The sequence below is a fragment of the Anomaloglossus baeobatrachus genome, assembly GCF_048569485.1.
Source record: "Anomaloglossus baeobatrachus isolate aAnoBae1 chromosome 2 unlocalized genomic scaffold, aAnoBae1.hap1 SUPER_2_unloc_1, whole genome shotgun sequence".
NCBI lineage: Eukaryota > Metazoa > Chordata > Amphibia > Anura > Aromobatidae > Anomaloglossus > Anomaloglossus baeobatrachus.
Window position 1 is genome coordinate 1,270,917 of NW_027441779.1, and position 18,866 is coordinate 1,289,782.

The 18,866-nt window shown below is 47.2% G+C and overlaps 2 protein-coding genes across 2 annotated transcripts in view; one reads left to right on the top strand and one right to left on the bottom strand.

Annotated features, from left to right (window-relative positions):
• Window positions 1-12,105, bottom strand: part of GUCY1A2 (guanylate cyclase 1 soluble subunit alpha 2) — a 348,066-nt gene extending 335,961 nt beyond the window's left edge. The window contains exon 1 of the mRNA XM_075331311.1: window positions 11,490-12,105. Coding sequence (XP_075187426.1) covers window positions 11,490-11,732 — 243 coding nt within the window. The 5' untranslated portion in view covers window positions 11,733-12,105. The remainder of the gene's footprint in view (window positions 1-11,489) is intronic.
• LOC142258684 (uncharacterized) lies at window positions 11,356-17,760 on the top strand. Its single transcript, XM_075331312.1, has 2 exons — window positions 11,356-11,839; window positions 12,011-17,760. The coding sequence occupies exon 2, from the start codon at window positions 14,471-14,473 to the stop codon at window positions 15,914-15,916; it is 1,446 nt and encodes a 481-aa protein (XP_075187427.1). The 5' UTR covers window positions 11,356-11,839; window positions 12,011-14,470; the 3' UTR covers window positions 15,917-17,760.
• The last annotated feature ends 1,106 nt before the right edge of the window (window positions 17,761-18,866 follow it).

An 18,866-nucleotide genomic window follows, 5' to 3' on the forward strand; every position in this document is an offset into this window, starting at 1 on the left:
GTGTCACTGTCCAAATATTTCTGGACCTAACTGTATTTGGGACCACTCCATTCTACGGTTGGGATCTAGCCTCAACATTGTTCTCGCTCTATGTCTCAGTCAACACTCAAGGATCACACTCTCTACGTTCCGGTTTCCTTCCTCCCTTTGCCACAGGTCACCTACTACATATGGCCTTCACGACCTACAAACTGTCCATCCGTATCTCTCGCTCACTAGATCTCTATTTCCCCTTTTTAGAATGAACAGTCTCTTACCCTATCAACTAACCCAACCCATTGTGGACTAGTGTCAACACTTAACTATATCATACCCTATAGTCTGGTAACTACCTATATAATTGTTATGCAATACATTACCACATATAACCTTACTGTACATTATACTTTACATTACATCACATCATCACAGTTCACATGGCACAAAGCAATACTTACTAAAGACGCATGTACAATTCACATTACACTGCATAACAATACAATAACTCGATTGGTTGGCTTCAAGGGAAGAAACGCAACAGCACCCAGTCCACCTTCTTACAATCTCGTTACTTGGTCTCCACTTCGGGTCTGAGCTGCTGCGGTTCCCATCTAATTCTTAATATCATTCATAGGGGATGGTGGAATATTTAGGAAGGAAGAAATGTAATGAACAAACTTGTTACACCGGTGGCTCCTATTACAGGACCGTGCTGGTATCAGTGAGCTCTGCGCCACCAGCCATTCTGTCACCAATATTAGCAAAAGCAAATGGCATGGCGGGACCAGAAATTATACAGTGGTGGTAATGGGGTCCGATATTATACTGAGGGGGTAATATTATACACCGGGAGCAAGGGCAACAGGGTACTGAAGGAAAAACGTGAATTCAATACTTTTGTCCATATATTGTATATATTGTAGGTTATCAATAGAACATCTTGAAATTAATTATATTGGACACACAGCATCATTTTGTCTCTGAATCCCATCTGCCATATAATAAGCTATGAGTTACTGCTTGATAATGCTTGATAATGAGCCATCTCAGAGTTGAAAATACAGCTAGAGAAGTTGGTTGTTCCAAGTCTTTGATTTTGAGAATATTGCATCTTTACAACATCACAAAATCTTTCAAGTCTCCCAAGAAGGCTGGTCACCCTCGAAAGACTAATGCAAGAGAGGACAGAATAATGCGGAGAATCTCCATGGGTAATCTGGGTAATCGTTTCAGCACTGCAGCTGCAATTGCTCACCAGTTCAGCACTGACCAGGGTAAGGATCTGTCTCGTCACACAGTGTCACGACGTTTAATAGCATTTGGACTGAAATCCCACTCTGCAATGACCAAACTTTTCATTAGCAGAAAGAATCAAAAGTCTAGACTCAGCTTTGGCGAGGAGCATGTTGTGTGGACAGAGGAGAAGTGGTCCACAGTTTATTCTAATGATGAAAGCAAGTTTAATTTATTTGGGTTTGATGGGAAACATTATGTTCGTTGACAAACTGGGGAGAGAATGAACCCAAAGTGTGTTAAGAAGTCAGTGAAAGGTGGTGGAGGAAGTGTCATGGTTTGGGGATGTTTTCTGTAGCAGAAATTGGACTTCTCATGCAGCTATATTGCAGAGTGAATGCAAGTGTTAATCAGAACTTGTTCAACAACATGTGGTTCCTTACTTGCATTCATCACTCAATCAGTCAGAAATTTTCATGCAGGACAATGCCCCCTGTCACACAGCAAAGCGAGTAAAGCAGTTCCTAGATCCAGAAATCATTGAAACATTGAAATGGCCGCCCAGACTCCTGATCTAAAACTAATAGAAAACATCTGGAAAATCCTTGGTGACAAAGTTATGGCCGAGAAACTCACAACAGTCAAAGAACTGTGGAAGAGACTGGAAGAAGAGTGGACCAAAATCCCACCAGAGCAGTGTGAGAGACTAGTGATGTCTTGTGGCCGCAGATGTGCTGAAGTCATTCACAGAGACGGCCTGTACACGTCCTACTGATTGTGACTGTTGTTACCTTCAGAAAATTTACTTATAATGTTTCTCTGTGCTACAGTCATTGCTGTTCTCTAATTATGATCATCACATTTTGGTGATAATAAAGGGTTTATGATAATAAACTTTGGATCTTTTGTAAAACACTGCTCTAGTGGCATGGTGCACCCCTTACTAAAAAAAACCTTCAAATGTTCATCAATGGAGATTACATTATTTCTGAAAAAAGCAAGTGATCATACAGTGTTCTCTAATTTTGATCTCCAATGTATAGCATCTACTGAAGCGTACTTTGGACATTCAGTATATGGGATTTTTTTTACTTTCATGTTTGTTTAACATCTTATGGCGTATTGTTCATCTAAGCAGACATCAGGGACAAGTTAAAGAGAATCTGTCAGCAGGTTTTTGCTACCTCATCTGAGAGCACCATGATGTAGGCAAAGAGACCCTGAGTTCAATGATGGATCAGTTACTGTAAATTAGTGGCTGCAGCCATTCTGACACAGTGAAAGATTTTACATTTTGCATGTAGCAGTGCTGAGAGAGCTGCCCCCATCCACACCAGGCTGTCAGAGTACATTTCCATAGACAAAAGAGTCTAACCACAGAAGGGGGAGGAGCCGGACTAGAGCTCACAGCTCCTCAGACCCACTAATGATAAACATAAGAGGCTTAAACTTACATTGCAGGTAAACAAAAGCAGTCTGTGAGATAAGACACGCAGGGCTGAATTTTCAGTTTTAACTCTTGCAGCATGATGTCTTCAGACTACATTGCATAAACCTGCTGAAAGAGTCCCTTTAAGAGTGGACACATCTATTGCTCGATTTTAGAGTAAACGGTACACCATTCTTTAAGAGGTATCATAATCTGTTCTTACAACATTTTCTAGCTGCCTTAAGGCATCTAACTTGAAAAATGTTGACTAAAAATATCCTACAGTTTTGTGTATACAGTTCCTAGACGGATAAATATTTCTCCATAGTTACAGTCATTTACTATTCCCTTCCATCTGCCACCCCCCCACTGATCATAAGAGCTTACACTCTATAGGGTAGAGCGAGGACCCCGCTGACCATAAGAGCTTACACTCTATAGGGTAGAGCGAGGACCCTGCTGTCCATAAGAGCTTACACTCTACATAAGAGAGAGAGAGGACCCCGCTGACCATAAGAGCTTACACTCTATAGGGTAGAGAGAGGATCCTGCTGACCATAAGAGCTTACACTGTACCAGGAGAGAGGACCCCGCTGACCATAAGAGCGTTCTACTGCCGCTCCTGTCAGCTTCATGTAGCAGAGCTGGATGTGTTGCGGGACCTCTGGATTACGTCGGACCTGGAGGGGTATTTGGGGATTTTAATAAAGTGGTAAAAGAGGGTGGTTTTTTTGTCTTTTATTTCAAATAAAGGATTTTTTCGGGTGTGTGTGTTTATTTTCTTTAACTTACAGATTAATCATGGAGGGTATCTCGTGGAGACGCCTGACATGATTAATCTAGGACTTATTGGCAGCTATGGGCTGCCAATAACTCCTTAGTACCCCGATTTGCCAACGCACCAGGGCAAATCAGGAAGAGCCGGGTACAGTCCCAGAACTGTCGCATCTAATGTATGCGACTATTCTGGGCGGCTGCTGCTGACTGATATTGTTAGGCTGGGGGGCTCCCCATAACGTGGAGCTCCCCATCCTGAGAATACCAGCCTTCAGCCGTATGGCTTTATCTGGCTGGTATTAAAATAGGGGGGACCGCACGCCGTTTTTTTTATTTATTTATTTATTTTACTGCACAGTATAGACACGCCCACCGGCTGCTGTGATTGGGTGCAGTGAGACACCTGTCACTCAGCGTGGGGGCGTGTCTCACTGCAACCAATCATAGGCGCCTGTGGGCGTGGAAAGCAGGGAATATGAGATGGCTGTGTACAGAGCACAGCGCGCCCGCCGGTATAAAGGCTCGGTCACGCTGTGCAGGCCCGCCAATCACTGCAATTCCACAACTAACAGGGCTGTGGCATTGCAGTGGTCTGCCAGCCAATCCCTGCATGAGGGCTGGCTCTCAAAAGAGCGCCAACATGCAGGGATGAAGACCACGAGTACAGCACGAGTATCGCGAGATTACTCGGTCCCCGCCGAGTAGCCCGAGTACAGTGATACTGGTGCGAGTACCGAGTAGTAACAAGCATACTCGCTCATCACTACTGCTGATCTGTGTTGGCCCAGGTACTGACCATCATTGTACAGGGTATGATAATCCACTGGATATATTGGAAGGCCAAGTGGCAACCAGTAAGACACGAGCTCTGTGATACTTAAGCAGTGTAGGAAATGGTGCCGGGCAACTTTTTCTTTTCTTTTGGAAATTGCGAATTGAGTCTTAACATGTTTGAATCCACGTGACAGCGCAAGTTTCAGGAAACTCGACTTAAACATGATCCTCTGCAGATGGATCCACTCATCTATATTGTATACACGAGGTGGATGATAATCTGTCCTGATTACGTGATGGACACACAGGAGCACGGCTCGCTCCAGTGCAGGACTCACAGCTGTAACTGAGCCGAGTCGAGCACCTGAGCCTCCACCACATGACCAGGACGGGTTATTATCTATGGCAAGGAAAGAATGAAGGTCCTTAGTGAACAACAACAAGCAGAGGTCATCATGACTACCTGAGGAGCCGATACAGAAAATAAATAAATTGTAAAGTTGATTGTTTTTCCAAACACTTTGCAATTTTACTCATTTAAGCAGATGAGACAACCCCTTTAAGACCGATTTTACCTAATAGTGGACAAGCCCTTTAATTACCGTCACTATAATGTGATGTATTATCCATAGGATGGAAGGTATCACCATGCAGGCATGGAATCAGTAAATAACACATTCAGCTCTGCTACATCCGCAGATTGCAGACTATGCTGTCATATCTGTACACTATACACATATTAAGTAGATATATGCCACACAGTATATATATATTTTTTCTTTCTACCATGACACGGCTGACTAATGGGAAGCAGTAACAGAGCCAGGCTTTATTAGAAATCGCTTTTACTGGTGGGCGGATTGAACACATGTTCATTATCTAGAAGGGGGTAATTATAAGATGAGTGTGACACTGAATAGTGTAAAACCGCATTACATTAAAGGAAAGATGGTTTCCATTGGAAACAAAATTTCTGCAAAAAGAAAGAAAAAAAATGATTGCCATTGTTAGGAAATGATTCTCAGAATGCAGGTAGAAGAAATGAACTCCAGCGTGTAGGGGACGATGGGTCGTATAATTGTGGAGGTGTTATAATAGTGGGGGGGGTGTCTTATGTTCATGACCCCTATTTACTCGCCAGAGAGCGGAGAAACCGCCTTTCTCATTCTGGAGGACCAAGAATTAAACACAGCCCATTAGGAAGAGTGTAATGCTTCATCTTCCCTGCGGAGGCGCTGTAGGGAGATTGAATTAGCTGAATACAAAGAGTCTTAGCAGCAGGAGAGAATTACCATTACTAGTGGGGGAAACGTCATAGCGGGATTGAATGTAAGTGTATAAAATACACTGTGTGCAGAATTATTAGGCAAAGGAGTATTTTCATCACAGGATAAATTTTATGCATATTGTCCTACTCCAAGCTGTATAGCCTTGAGAGCCAACTACCAATTAAGTTATTCAAGTGATGTGCATCTCTGTAATGAGGAGGGGTGTGGTGTAATGACATCAACACCCGATATAAGGTGTGCTTAATTATTAGGCAACTTGCTTTCCTTTGGCAAAATGGGTCAGAAGAAAGATTTGACGGGCTCTGAAAAGTCCAAAATTGTGAGATGTCTTGCAGAGGGATGCAGCAGTCTTGAAATTGACAAACGTTTGAAGCGTGATCACCGAACAATCAAGCGTTTCATGGCAAATAGCCAACAGGGTCGCAAGAAGCGTGTTGGGCAAAGAAGGTGCAAAATAACTGCCCATGAATTGAGGAAAATCAAGCGTGAAGCTGCCAAGATGCCATTTGCCACCAGTTTACTTCTAAATTTTGTGCAGTTATATTGGTTTACCTGGTGAAAATAAACAAGTGAGATGGAAATATATTTGGTTTTTATTAAGTTGCCTAATAATTCTGCACAGTAATAGTTACCTGCACAAACAGATATCCTCCTAAGATAGACAAATCTAAAAAAAAAACCACTCCAACTTCCAAAAATATTAAGCTTTGCTGTTTATGAGTCTTTTGGGTTGATTGAGAACATAGTTGTTGATCAATAATAAAAAAAAATCCTCTAAAATACAACTTGCCTAATAATTCTGCACACGGTGTAATACAAGGTTAGAGTTGGTATAATACAAAGTCAATAATAAAGACATATGTGTAATTACACGGACATATTCTATGGCCTGAGCTCATACTGCAATGACTGCCTCTACTTGGATCTCTGTACCTGAAATGACGGCCTCCTAGATATAGTATATAAGGTGACCAGGTCCGGAGATCTGTGGTCAGTGCGTACTATATGGCCCGGGTTCGTACTGCAATGCCTGCCCCTACTTGGATCTCCGTACCTGAAATAATGGCCTCCTAGATACTATATATAAGGCATTCAGGTCCGGAAATCTGTGGTCAGGTTGTATTATATAGCCTGAGCTTGTACTTCATTGCCCACCCCTACTTGGATCTCCGTACCTGAAATGATGGCCTCCTAGATAACGTATATAACGTGGTCAGGTCCAGAGATCTGTGGTCAGGCTGTATTACATGGCTTGGGCTTGTACTGCAATGCCCGCTCCTACTTAGATCTCCGTACCTGACATTACGGCCTTCTAGATATAGTATATAAGGCAGTCAGGTCCGGAGATCTGTGGTCAGACCGTATATTGCACTACGGAACGGAACATATAATACAGATGTGTGAATCCAGTCAATTACAAATCAAAAAGAGGAGATTGGAATAAAGATAAGAGAAGGAAAAAAAAGAGGCATAAAAAAGTTAGAATTTGAAAAATGAAAAACAAAAATTGCACAAAAAAAATGATGCTAGTATTAGTAGGAGGAGTACATCTATAGAAAAGGAACATAGGATGCAAATTATGGGAAATGGGGAGAAGGCTAGCCAATACAAATACATAGAATTGGAGGTCTTAGGGGTAAAGCTTCTCCTTGTGGGGTGCACCAAGTTTGTGTAAGGAGACATATAAGCCATGCAAATATCGGAGAAGAAAGAAACTCTAGCAGCAATTCTAATAGTTAATATTGACCCTTTAAAAGGGTTTTACCACATGACAAAGAAGCCAAAGCAGAAGATCCATGACATCCAGACGTGTTTCAGAGTGTTTTCCGTTTATCAGGGCAAAGCACGAGTACTGGTTTGGCTAAGTGAGAGGCTTCTGGGTAAAATGTCTCCTTGTGAAAAGTGCACATGCGGCGTAAAGATCATACAATGTTCCTCTAGGAACTTAAAGGGATCTGTCACCAGGTTTTTGATCCCCCATCTCAGAGCAGCATAATGTAGAGGTAGAGACCCTGATTCCAGTGATGTGTCACTTACTGAGCTTACATTTGATAAAATCAATGATTTCTCCGCTGCAGATCTAGCAGTTATACAGATCTCATGAATATGCTGGACTATCTGCAGCACACCAAGTAGTCCTGTATTGATAATCTACTGCTGATTACACAGTGATTTTATCAAAACTACACTAAGCAGCCCAGTAAGTGATACATCGCTGGAATCAGGATCTCTGCCCCTACATTATGCTGCTCTCAGATTAGGTGGCAAAAACCTGGTGACAGATATGTATATAGCCTCTTCAGAAAGGAAGAGGTCAGGACATCGGGTGTCACCTATTGAAAGTAGCAATGTAAAAGTCTTTATCGACCATTTAAATGGCCTTGCTACTTCCAATAGTGATAAGACTAGAAAAAAGAAGCGCTGATAGGGTATTACCAGATAACAGGAGTAATATATAAAAAAATATACACTCACCTAATGTGGTTGTGAAAGTCAGAACCACTTCCAAGCATAAGATAATAGCGTCTGATGCAGCCCCACATGGATGAGTATTCAAACAGAAGGGGTTAACGCCGCGCATCAGCCAAATCAAGATGTAGAGTTGTTGATAAAATAATATCTTTTTTATTTCATAGGTCTACGCGTTTCGAGGTTGAAACCTCTTCCTCAGGACCAGAATATCAACAAAGCATCATTGATATTCTTTTGTTGATGTCTGGTCTTGAGGAAGAGGTTTCAACCTCGAAACGCGTAGACCTATGAAAAAAAAAAGATATTATTTTATCAACAACTCTACATCTTCATTTGTCTGATGCGCGTCGTTAACCCCTTCTCATCTCCTGTTTGAATACTTCCAATAGTGAGCATTTGAGTTCCTACAACCTTCCAATCTGAAAAGGCTACGTGCACATAGTATTGGAAGAATACAGTACTGAGTCACTAAAAGAGCCCATCTACAGCTATTAGGGCTGTTTGAAAAATAGGAGATGTACATTTTTCACAAAAAACAGCGCCACTTCTGTGCACAGGCGGTGTCTGGTACTGCAGATGTTTCTGAAAAAATAAATAAATCCAGACTCTTTGAGCCCGATTTGTCAAACCTGCCATGCACCACTGCAAGAAATGTATTCCAGTCATGCACAATTTTACAACATTTCAATAGATGCTAGAATTCTGGTAAAAACTGTTTAATCTACTGGTGACTTTATGTGGAGATGCCCCATGGTCGACCTGCGCACCATTCACTGTCTATAGGAGTACAGAGTCGCAGCTCCGCTATCAATAGAAATACTGGAGATGAGGCTCAGCATGTGCACCTCTGCTCCATTTAAAGGGAAACTGTCACCAGATTTTTTGCTACTCTGTTTCAGAGCAGTATGATGTAGGGGCAGAGACTCTGATTCCAGCAATGTGTCACTTACTGGGCTGTTTGCTGTCATACTGATAAAATCAATGTTTTAGCTGCTGCAGAATCTACCAGTTCTTCTGTATAACCCCAGCCCACAACACAGATTTATGTGTACGCTGTGCATAGGCAGAAAGCTGCCAATCAGTGGTGGGGGTGGGATTATACAGAGCTGATGAATATGGAGGACTACCTGGCAGCAGGTTTACTAGTTCTCTAGTGATGATATCCTGCTGATGAAACTGTGATTTTACCAAGACTACAGTAAGTGACACATCACTGGAATCAGGATCTCTGTCCCTACATTATGCTGCTCTCGGATTAGGTGATAAAAATGACTGACTCCTTTTAAGACGAGATCTGTTAGAGACCTGTTCTCAGCAGCTGCACCCCCAATAATAAGCAAGTTATCCCCCTATTCTTTGAGTTAATTTGCTATTTCGGGAATAAATCAAAGTAAAAAGATACGCTTTTACCTAACAAAATTAGAAGCTTGAGTCTGAGCATCAGGGTCTTAATTTACTATAGAAGTACCATACTATTAAAGGGAATCTGTCAGCAGATGTTTGCTATATAAGCTGAAGCCAGTAAACTGCAAGGGCTAGCACATAGAATTCAGGGATGCCTATCTTGTCAAGATCCGATCTGTTGTTTGTTTGCTATTTTTGTGTAAGCAGCAGGACCCTTATCATTGCTCAGACTACAATGTCACTCGCATGGCAGTCTGGCACTCCTCCTCCTCTCACTTTCAATGCACAATCTCTATGGAGAGCCTGGTGTGGACATGGGCAGCTTTCTCAGCTCTGCTACATGACTAAATCTAAAAATTCTGATTGTGTCAGAACGGCTGCAGCCAGTAATCTAAGTGATACATCATTGGATTCAGAATCTATTTGCCTACGTCTTGCTGCTCTCAGATGAGGTAGCAAAAACCTGCTGACAGATTCCCTTTAAATCTAGTATAATGCTACTATGTGGACAGGATATACTATATCTATTTTACATGTCTTCATGGAAAAATTCTGTGTCCACAGCCTGAAAATGGGCAATAAAAACAATTAAGAAATCCTCCATAATCTACATAAACCTTTTTTTGACCACTCTGATCTTACTCACACACACGTCCGGTGACCACACAGCTTTCTATATAAATAAAACAGTATTTGTAATCTCTAATAGAGCCGCTATAACATATCCACCCTATCAAATATCCTGCCTGGGAACCAATTAAATGGGTTTGTCAATTGCGAATTATATATTTTGATCCAAAGGGCCCCCAAAAATAAGTGTCTGAATCCTCCAGCTAACTGTTGTATCCTGCAGAGCAATCCGGCAGCAAGTGTTGGATTTCCCTACAGCTCCCCCGCAGGAGAAACGTTGCATTACATGATACCGATTGACATTAAAAACGGAAGTCTGTTTAGCTCAGGGATATGTCAGGTCCTCAAAAAAAAAAAAAGAGGTGTACTCCAGCTAATTAAAGGCAGTTACAACCCCTTTAAGACACCTGACAACAATCTATTGATTTATCTATCCCAACGGTCCAATTCAGACCAATGGATATTACTTCCGTAATTCTGGGTTAAATATCTCCAGCTGTTATCTAACATGCTGAGAGTTGTAGTTCGCCACAGCTGGATGACGTTACGGACTCAGAATGTTTCATTTGGGACTATGCAACGAGTAATTCTAGTTTTTAAGATAATTGCATTTGTGGGTTAATTAAGTACGTATCAAGGTGGGAATTTTGAGGTCTCTCTCTGCCCACCCGATGTTTTTATAGGTCACTGTGCCATTAATTGCCATTAATTAGGAGGTAGGGATGGGTGAGGGTGACATTAAATATACGCTGCGGATGACAACGTGGAGCTGGGGCTGTAATGAGCCGGGCTCTCTCCCTTCATTATCCTCCCTTTATCTCTCATTTCCTTGCTCTGTGAAGACAAAAGGGGGGATGTCAGTGGCGGCCGTTCTCTATCATCCTACATACCCATAGATTACCGGATCCAGAAGATCCACGGCCATATGTATCTGTACAGAAATAGCCCCCAGTAATAGTGGAGTGCGGCGTCCCCCCCAACACCACCACCATAGGGTCCATTCCTTATATAATGTATACACCATAGCTACACACAGGAGCCTATTTATGGCATCACATCTTATATATTGGCTAGCGTTACTATGGCGATGAAGAATCCATACAGCCATCTGAGCCTATAAGTGCAGGTATGGCCGCACTCCTACACGTTTCTCCTTACGTAGCGGGTACCCTGGCGTGGTATATAGACATGTATAGATGGAGAATGCCAGCACTGGCTGCGTCTTGCCCACAGTGTGTGCATGGCATATGCCTGTGGCACTAATGAACGGCATATGTCTAATGACAGGCTGGCCAAGTGTCAGTCATCTGCGCTAAGTGCCTGCCATTCATTGGAGGAGCAGTCAGGCTTTCTGCCCTATGTGAAGGAATCTCCTTCATTAATCCTCTACTCTCCTGCCACCGGCAGTGCCAGGTGCCAGCCATCACCTCCGGACCCCCCAAGTGCCCCAGTGCTAGGTGCTAGCCATCACATCTGCACCCCCCCAAGTGCCCCTCATTTACCGTGGGAGAAGTCAGTTTCCTGATGCTCTCTCCCAAGGAGTCCAGGTTCACCCGTCTCCTCCTGGTGGCTCTCCGGGGGCCAGGGACCGGTTGTGGGTGCTGATCCTGAGACCCGGTGGGGCTTTTGCTCCCATTCCAGCACATCCGAGCCAAGGGGCATTCTGGTTCTTCCTCCGGGCTGGTCTCGGTATAGTCAGATCCCAGCGAGCTGAAGGATTCCGATGAGATCTTCCTCCTGGACATACTGAGGCTTGGGAAAACACCATGAGACGCTGCGCTATGTCAGGCTAGAAGGAGCGGAGAGCATGCTGTGGTCCGGTTATATACAGCTCCGTGCTGTGCCAGTCCGTGTACGTATCTGCCTCTCACCACCCCCCGGGCGTCCCTTTTGTTCCCCTCTCCTTTTGTGCAGGCAGCGCAGCTCTGTGCTGTGTGTGGCTCTCGCCGCTTCGCTTTCCCTCTGTGTTTTGAACGCTGATGCTCTTCCCTCGCTCTTAATTTTTCTCTCTCTTCCTTCCCAGGCTGCTGCATTTCTCCAGCGCTCCAGTCATCGTCACGTGCTCCTGTCACCAGCATGACACACTTTACCAGGACTCGGGAAGCCCCTCGAAGTCTGCAGCTTTCCACATGCCAAAAGAAGCAAGGAGCAAATCACTTCTGGATGGAAATGAAGCATTAGAAATGTTTCTGTAGGCACGGCAGATGTAGCAGAGCTGAATATGGCAATTATTCGCATCGTATACTCTCATGGGGTGTTATATTGTAGGTGCGGACACAGACAGAACCGGGCCCCTGTGCTAGAACAATATAGGGGCCCATTACAGTCCAAAATCTCCTCATAAAGCACCATTACTCCTGGATTGGAGGTGATAGGAGCCCCATCACCTCTAAGGACCTAGATTGAAGCAATGATATGTCCGCCCCCGTATTTTAGATGCGGACATATTGGGGGGCAGAAGCAGACACAAACAGAACAGGGCCCCTGAGCCAAAACAATATATGGGCCCATTACAGTCCAAAAGCTCCTCATAATGCACCATTTCTCCTGCTTTGGAGGTGATAGGGGCCCCACAACCTCTAAGGACATAGATTGCACCAATTATATGTCCGCCCCTGTATGGAGGCAGGAGTGGACCCAGACAGAACAGGGCCCCTGTGCTAGAACAAAATATGGGCCCATTACAGTCCAAAAGCTCCTCATAATCCACCATTCCTCCTGCATTGGAGATCATAGGGGCCCCATTACCTCTAAGGACCTAGATTGAACCAATCATATGTCCGCCCCCGTATTGTAGATGCGGACATATTGGGGGGCAGGAGCAGACACAGACAGAACAGGACCCCTGTGCTAGAACAATATATGAGCACATTACAGTCCAAAAGCTCCTCATAATGCACCAATCCTCCTGCTTTGGAGGTGATAGGGGGCCCTGTGGCGCCCCTGAGGCTTCCGTCGCCACAGGTCATTGCACCCCATCCAGCGGTGTGATGCCCCATTCTGGGAGAGGAAGAGAGTGAACTCCGGTCCCCTGGTAAATCCACACTACACCCATTGCTAGGAACACACTGGGACCAGGGAAAGTGGCAGACAACCCTCCCATGCTGCATGCTGGGAGGGGTCGTAAGACCCATCCCTGCTCCTATAGGGTAGAACAGGGCAATTGGGGAGGTGGGAGGAGCCATCTGAGAGCAGACACAGAGAGGAAGGTCAAGTTTAGTTAGTCTACCTCAGGGAGTGAGAGAGTGAGGAGCCAGCATGTAGTTGAAGAAGGAGAACGAGAGAAAGTGGGGAAGGAGGAGGAGGCCTGCTGGAGGCAGGCAAGGAGGAGAAGTAACGGAAAGAAAGCTCCAAGTCAGTCAGGAGCTGAAAGGAAAGAAAGAGACGCTTCCTGGTGAAGATCCTGGGGCTCAGAGGGTCCAGGTGACACCACACAGAGAACAGAAAGGGTCCCAGGGCCACGAGTAGTCCTAGAGGTACCACGGGTAGTTGTAGAGCTGCGGTGGCCTGCTCCACAAGAACATCGGTGGAGGGATCAAGCTGCAACAGGGGACGGTCCCTAGAAACCGGAGGAGTGCAAAATCATCTCCAAACAGTAAAAACCAAGGCCCAGGGAATGTTGTAAGCTCCCCGGGCCACAGCCCACAGCAGTACCCCCAGAAAAGGGATAATCATCCGACAGGTGACTCCCCAGCCTGGAGGCTGTTGTGGAGGCCAAGCCAGGTTCAACCTACCAAGGCAAGGCTAAGGAAGACAGCAGAAGATAGAGACACTTAAGGGAAGGGTACCGGCTTTTACTCTCTGAATCACCCAGAAACGGCGGAGGTCCCTGACAGTGGTCCCAGCAGTCCAAGGGTCCCTGCAAGACTGTGACAAGAATTGTGAGTAAAGAACTTGAAACTGTACCCTTGAAGTCGCCTCTGTTATTTCAGCTGCATAGACACTCACAAGCACCAACTGTGCCCCGGGCATTGCTCCACCTGTGGGGAGTAGTACCACCATTGCTGCTATATCATCTCCCCGGAGGCCTTACACAGCAGCGGCGGCTTAATAGCCGCAGACCACAGGTGGCGTCACAAACACAAACTTTATTCACTAAGCCACATATTCTACTGACACCCACCAGGGCCACGGAGCCGGGCCCAGCCACCACTGACTACCACCGGACTAGTCCGGCCCGGCACCGGGTGTCCCATAGCCCTGGGGTGGGCGAGTCAACTTTGGCGTCACGAACAGGATAACGTGCCCGGTTCCACCGGGTACTGTGCGCCTGAAGAATCGTGAAATAGCCTGTGTTATACTGTGAGAAACTGCCGCCATTGAAGCCACTGAGCGCGGGAAGAAGGGGGGCGTGCCAGAAGAAAGGGCGCAAAGAGAAGCCCCGCCCCCTTGTCCAAGAAAAGAGCGCGAAGCGGTGCCCGCCATGGAAGGCGGAGAAAGAAGAAATGGCGACTAGACAAGCTGGCCGGCTGGCAGTGTCTAAATGCCAGACCAGCAGATAAAGAAAATGTACCTTATCGCAAGCGGAGTGGTGCCGGCCGTGATGGGCTGGGCGCTAGTCTGGCGCCAGATGCTAGTGCAGCCTCCGGCCCCGCCTCCGAGAAGGGAAAGGGAGCAGCCGAGTGGCGTGGTCGAGCACCCGAGCAGTGTTCCAGCAAGCGTTCCCCAGGTCGGCAGCATGGCAGAGAGGCTGCAGAAGTACGTACCAGGGACCGGGAAGATGGATCCCGAGCTGGACCTGCTCCGGGAGGAAATGAGAATCCTGGCTCGGAGGCTGAACAATATGCAAGCAGAGGTGGACCGGCGGAGTGAAGCATCTATGGTGTCGGAAAGCGTGGGCCACTGGATGGAGGCCGTGGAGCAGCGACCGGGTGAGCTACATGAAACCCCGACCCGTCCGGACCCACTGACCCACCAAGCGCCACCACCCAGTCCCTCCACCGTCCCACAAGCCTTCCCCGCCAGCCCCGCTGATGCCCGGTGGGGCACCGGAGGCCTGCCTGAAACCCCCGCAGACGGAGCCTGGGGAGGGGTGGACCCCGAACAGCTAGTGGGCCCCCTACCGAGTCCCCCTGTGAACCTCCTGGGAACGACATCCCCGGGAGTGAACTGGGACGCAGCGCCCATAGAGAGTGGGAGACTGCAACAGCCCCTGCGCCCCAAGGAAACCCCACTGGCAAACGAGCTGACCTGCCGGAGACTGGTGAAGGAGTACCAGCAGGAGCGGGAGGCCCGGGAGGAGAAGCGGAAAGCCCAGGAGGCAGCCAACCTGGCCTCCAAGGAGCAAATTCGAAAGGCCCTTAAGGGGTCACAGGGCCCAATGAGACGGGGCATAGTAGTCGATTTTCGGCAGAAAGGAGGCTGGGGCTTCATCAGAGAGCCCGGACTGGGTAAAGATGTCTTTGTGGCCCGACGGGATATTGAAGAACACCTGCCTAAAGGCCACCCCGGGCGAGATGCCAAGCCGGGTGACGCTGTGGAATACACACGGCTGATGGGAGTCCGGGGCTGGTATGCCCTACACGTCCATATCCTGCAGGAGGAGGAGATGGCCTCCGAAGAACCGGAGTGGCGCCGCACTATGTCAGCGTGCAGCGTCTCCCCTGCAAGCAGCAGCCGCAGCACTACCGCGAAGCAGGCCCAAGCCGCAGAACTGAGCAGCGGGCCTGCAACAGCCACGCAGGAGACACAGACGCGGATCTCCATGGCTTGTGTGATGCAGGGTGCAAGGCCAAAGCAAGACCCAAAAGACCACAGCAACAGCCCTCTGCAAACCAGCAGCCCTTTGCAGCAACGCCGAGCTGAGCATACAAGAAGCCCCATTCCTGCCCAGGCTGCAGCGCCTCGCAGTAGGTCAGGGACCAGCACACAGGAGACGCAGACCCAGATCTCCATGGCCTACCTGCTACCCAGGGCCCTGCCGAAGTAGGATCCCAGCCATTGAAGCAAAGAAAAGAAGAAGCTGAACTGTAAATAGCCCCTGTCTGCCCCTTATGCTTTGTGAAGATGTCCCTTTTGTGCTGCCCTAATGTTCTTTTTGAAGATGACACCCTTTCCTGCCTTACTGCCCCTTGTACTTTTTGAAGAAGTCACCCCCCATGTGTATGTGTACCGGGCCACTAGACTGGAATGTGGTCCCTGGTAAATGTGATGTGTAAAGTGTCCTGTGTAACCAGGCCACTGGACTTAGTGGCTGGTTTTGTTTTCCACTTTGTTGATTGAAAGAAACGAACTGCCAGGCTACTGGACTTGTAGTAGCCAAAAATGTAATTAGTTGCACCCGTTGTGCCCCCTACCAAAATTATGGGGGATGTGCCCGAACCGTGCAATGGACTGGAAGTGCACATTTAGAGTTTTCTTTATAAGAAGTTCGCAACGTTTACTTATATGTGCCTCCCATAAAGGGAAGAAATGTTTTATTGTTTTATGTTATGCATAACAAAAATGTTTTTGCAGTTTCTCCACAATTTTCTGTTGTTTTTCAGCCCGAGGACGTGCTGGGATTTGCTGTGGGGGAGTGTGGCGCCCCTGAGGCTTCCGTCGCCACAGGTCATTGCACCCCATCCAGCGGTGTGATGCCCCATTCTGGGAGAGGAAGAGAGGGAACTCCGGTCCCCTGGTAAATCCACACTACACCCATTGCTAGGAACACACTGGGACCAGGGAAAGTGGCAGACAACCCTCCCATGCTGCATGCTGGGAGGGGTCGTAAGACCCATCCCTGCTCCTATAGGATAGAACAGGGCAATTGGGGAGGTGGGAGGAGCCATCTGAGAGCAGACACAGAGAGGAAGGTCAAGTTTAGTTAGTCTACCTCAGGGAGTGAGAGAGTGAGGAGCCAGCATGTAGTTGAAGAAGGAGAACGAGAGAAAGTGGGGAAGGAGGAGGAGGCCTGCTGGAGGCAGGCAAGGAGGAGAAGTAACGGAAAGAAAGCTCCAAGTCAGTCAGGAGCTGAAAGGAAAGAAAGAGACGCTTCCTGGTGAAGATCCTGGGGCTCAGAGGGTCCAGGTGACACCACGCAGAGAACAGAAAGGGTCCCAGGGCCACGAGTAGTCCTAGAGGTACCACGGGTAGTTGTAGAGCTGCGGTGGCCTGCTCCACAAGAACATCGGTGGAGGGATCAAGCTGCAACAGGGGACGGTCCCTAGAAACCGGAGGAGTGCAAAATCATCTCCAAACAGTAAAAACCGAGGCCCAGGGAATGTTGTAAGCTCCCCGGGCCACAGCCCACAGCAGTACCCCCAGAAAAGGGATAATCATCCGACAGGTGACTCCCCAGCCTGGAGGCTGTTGTGGAGGCCAAGCCAGGTTCAACCTACCAAGGCAAGGCTAAGGAAGACAGCAGAAGATAGAGACACTTAAGAGAAGGGTACCGGCTTTTACTCTCAGAATCACCCAGAAACGGCGGAGGTCCCTGACAGTGGTCCCAGCAGTCCAAGGGTCCCTGCAAGACTGTGACAAGAATTGTGAGTAAAGAACTTGAAACTGTACCCTTGAAGTCGCCTCTGTTATTTCAGCTGCATAGACACTCACAAGCACCAACTGTGCCCCGGGCATTGCTCCACCTGTGGGGAGTAGTACCACCATTGCTGCTATATCATCTCCCCGGAGGCCTTACACAGCAGCGGCGGCTTAATAGCCGCAGACCACAGGTGGCGTCACGAACACAAACTTTATTCACTAAGCCACATATTCTACTGACACCCACCAGGGCCACGGAGCCGGGCCCAGCCACCACTGACTACCACCGGACTAGTCCGGCCCGGCACCGGGTGTCCCATAGCCCTGGGGTGGGCGAGTCAGGCCCCATTACCTCTCAGGACCTAGATCGCACCAATTATATATACGTTCCTGTATTGTAGATGCGGACATATCAGGGGCAGGAGCAAACACAGACAAAACAGGGCCCCTGTATCAGAACAATATATGGGCCCATTATAGTCCACGAGCTCATCATAATGCTCAATTCCTCCTGCTTTGGAGGTGGTAGGGGCTCCTTACCTCTCAGGCCCTTGTGCGGCTACATAGCTTGCATCAATGATATATCTGCCCCCGTATTGTAGATGCGGACATATTGGGGGGCAGGAGCGGACCCAGACAGAACAGGGCCCCTGTGCCAGAACAATATATGGGCCCATTACAGTCCATGAGCTCCTCATAATGCACCAATCCTACTGCTTTGCAGGTGGTTTTGGCCCCTCGTCTGCTGGGCCCCTGTATGGCCGCACAGGTTGCAACAATTATATGTCCACCCCTCTATTGCAGATACGAACATATCTGGGGGCAGGAGTGAACACAGACAGGACCCCTATGCAAGAACAATGTATGGGCCCTTTCAGGGGCGTACATAGAAATCATGGGGCCCCATAGCAAAAGTCTGAATGGGGCCCCCCCACCGATAAAAAACAAACAAACAAAAAAACATTATCATAATAATCATAATAACACATACTACTACATAGTGTTACTGAACAACACCCACCATATAAAGGTTTGCAATGTAGTATTACATTGCAAAATAATGCCGCCACACCATGACCAATATCACCACATAGAGTCTCAATATAACCACCGTCCTGTTACTGAGCAAAGGCCACTGCACCAAGACCAGTGGGTTCACACCGCAAATCCCTAAAAAATCTGCAATATGTGAACTTGGCCTAAAGTAGGAATATCCTTCTTCGTGCCCCTCACTACAAACAACATACATTTTCACATCTGTCTCCCCCATTTAATGGTAAGGATTATGACTCTTTATAGCCTTGGGATCTATATTAAAACTCTACAAAGTACAGGGATAATACACACACACACACACACACACACACACACACAACAAAGGGGCAACACACACACAGTATTGACACAGGGGCAACACA

What these genes read in the sequence shown, in the direction of transcription:
- LOC142258684 (XM_075331312.1), top strand. Translation starts at nt 14,471, where the DNA reads ATGCCAGACCAGCAGATAAAGAAAATGTACCTTATCGCAAGCGGAGTG.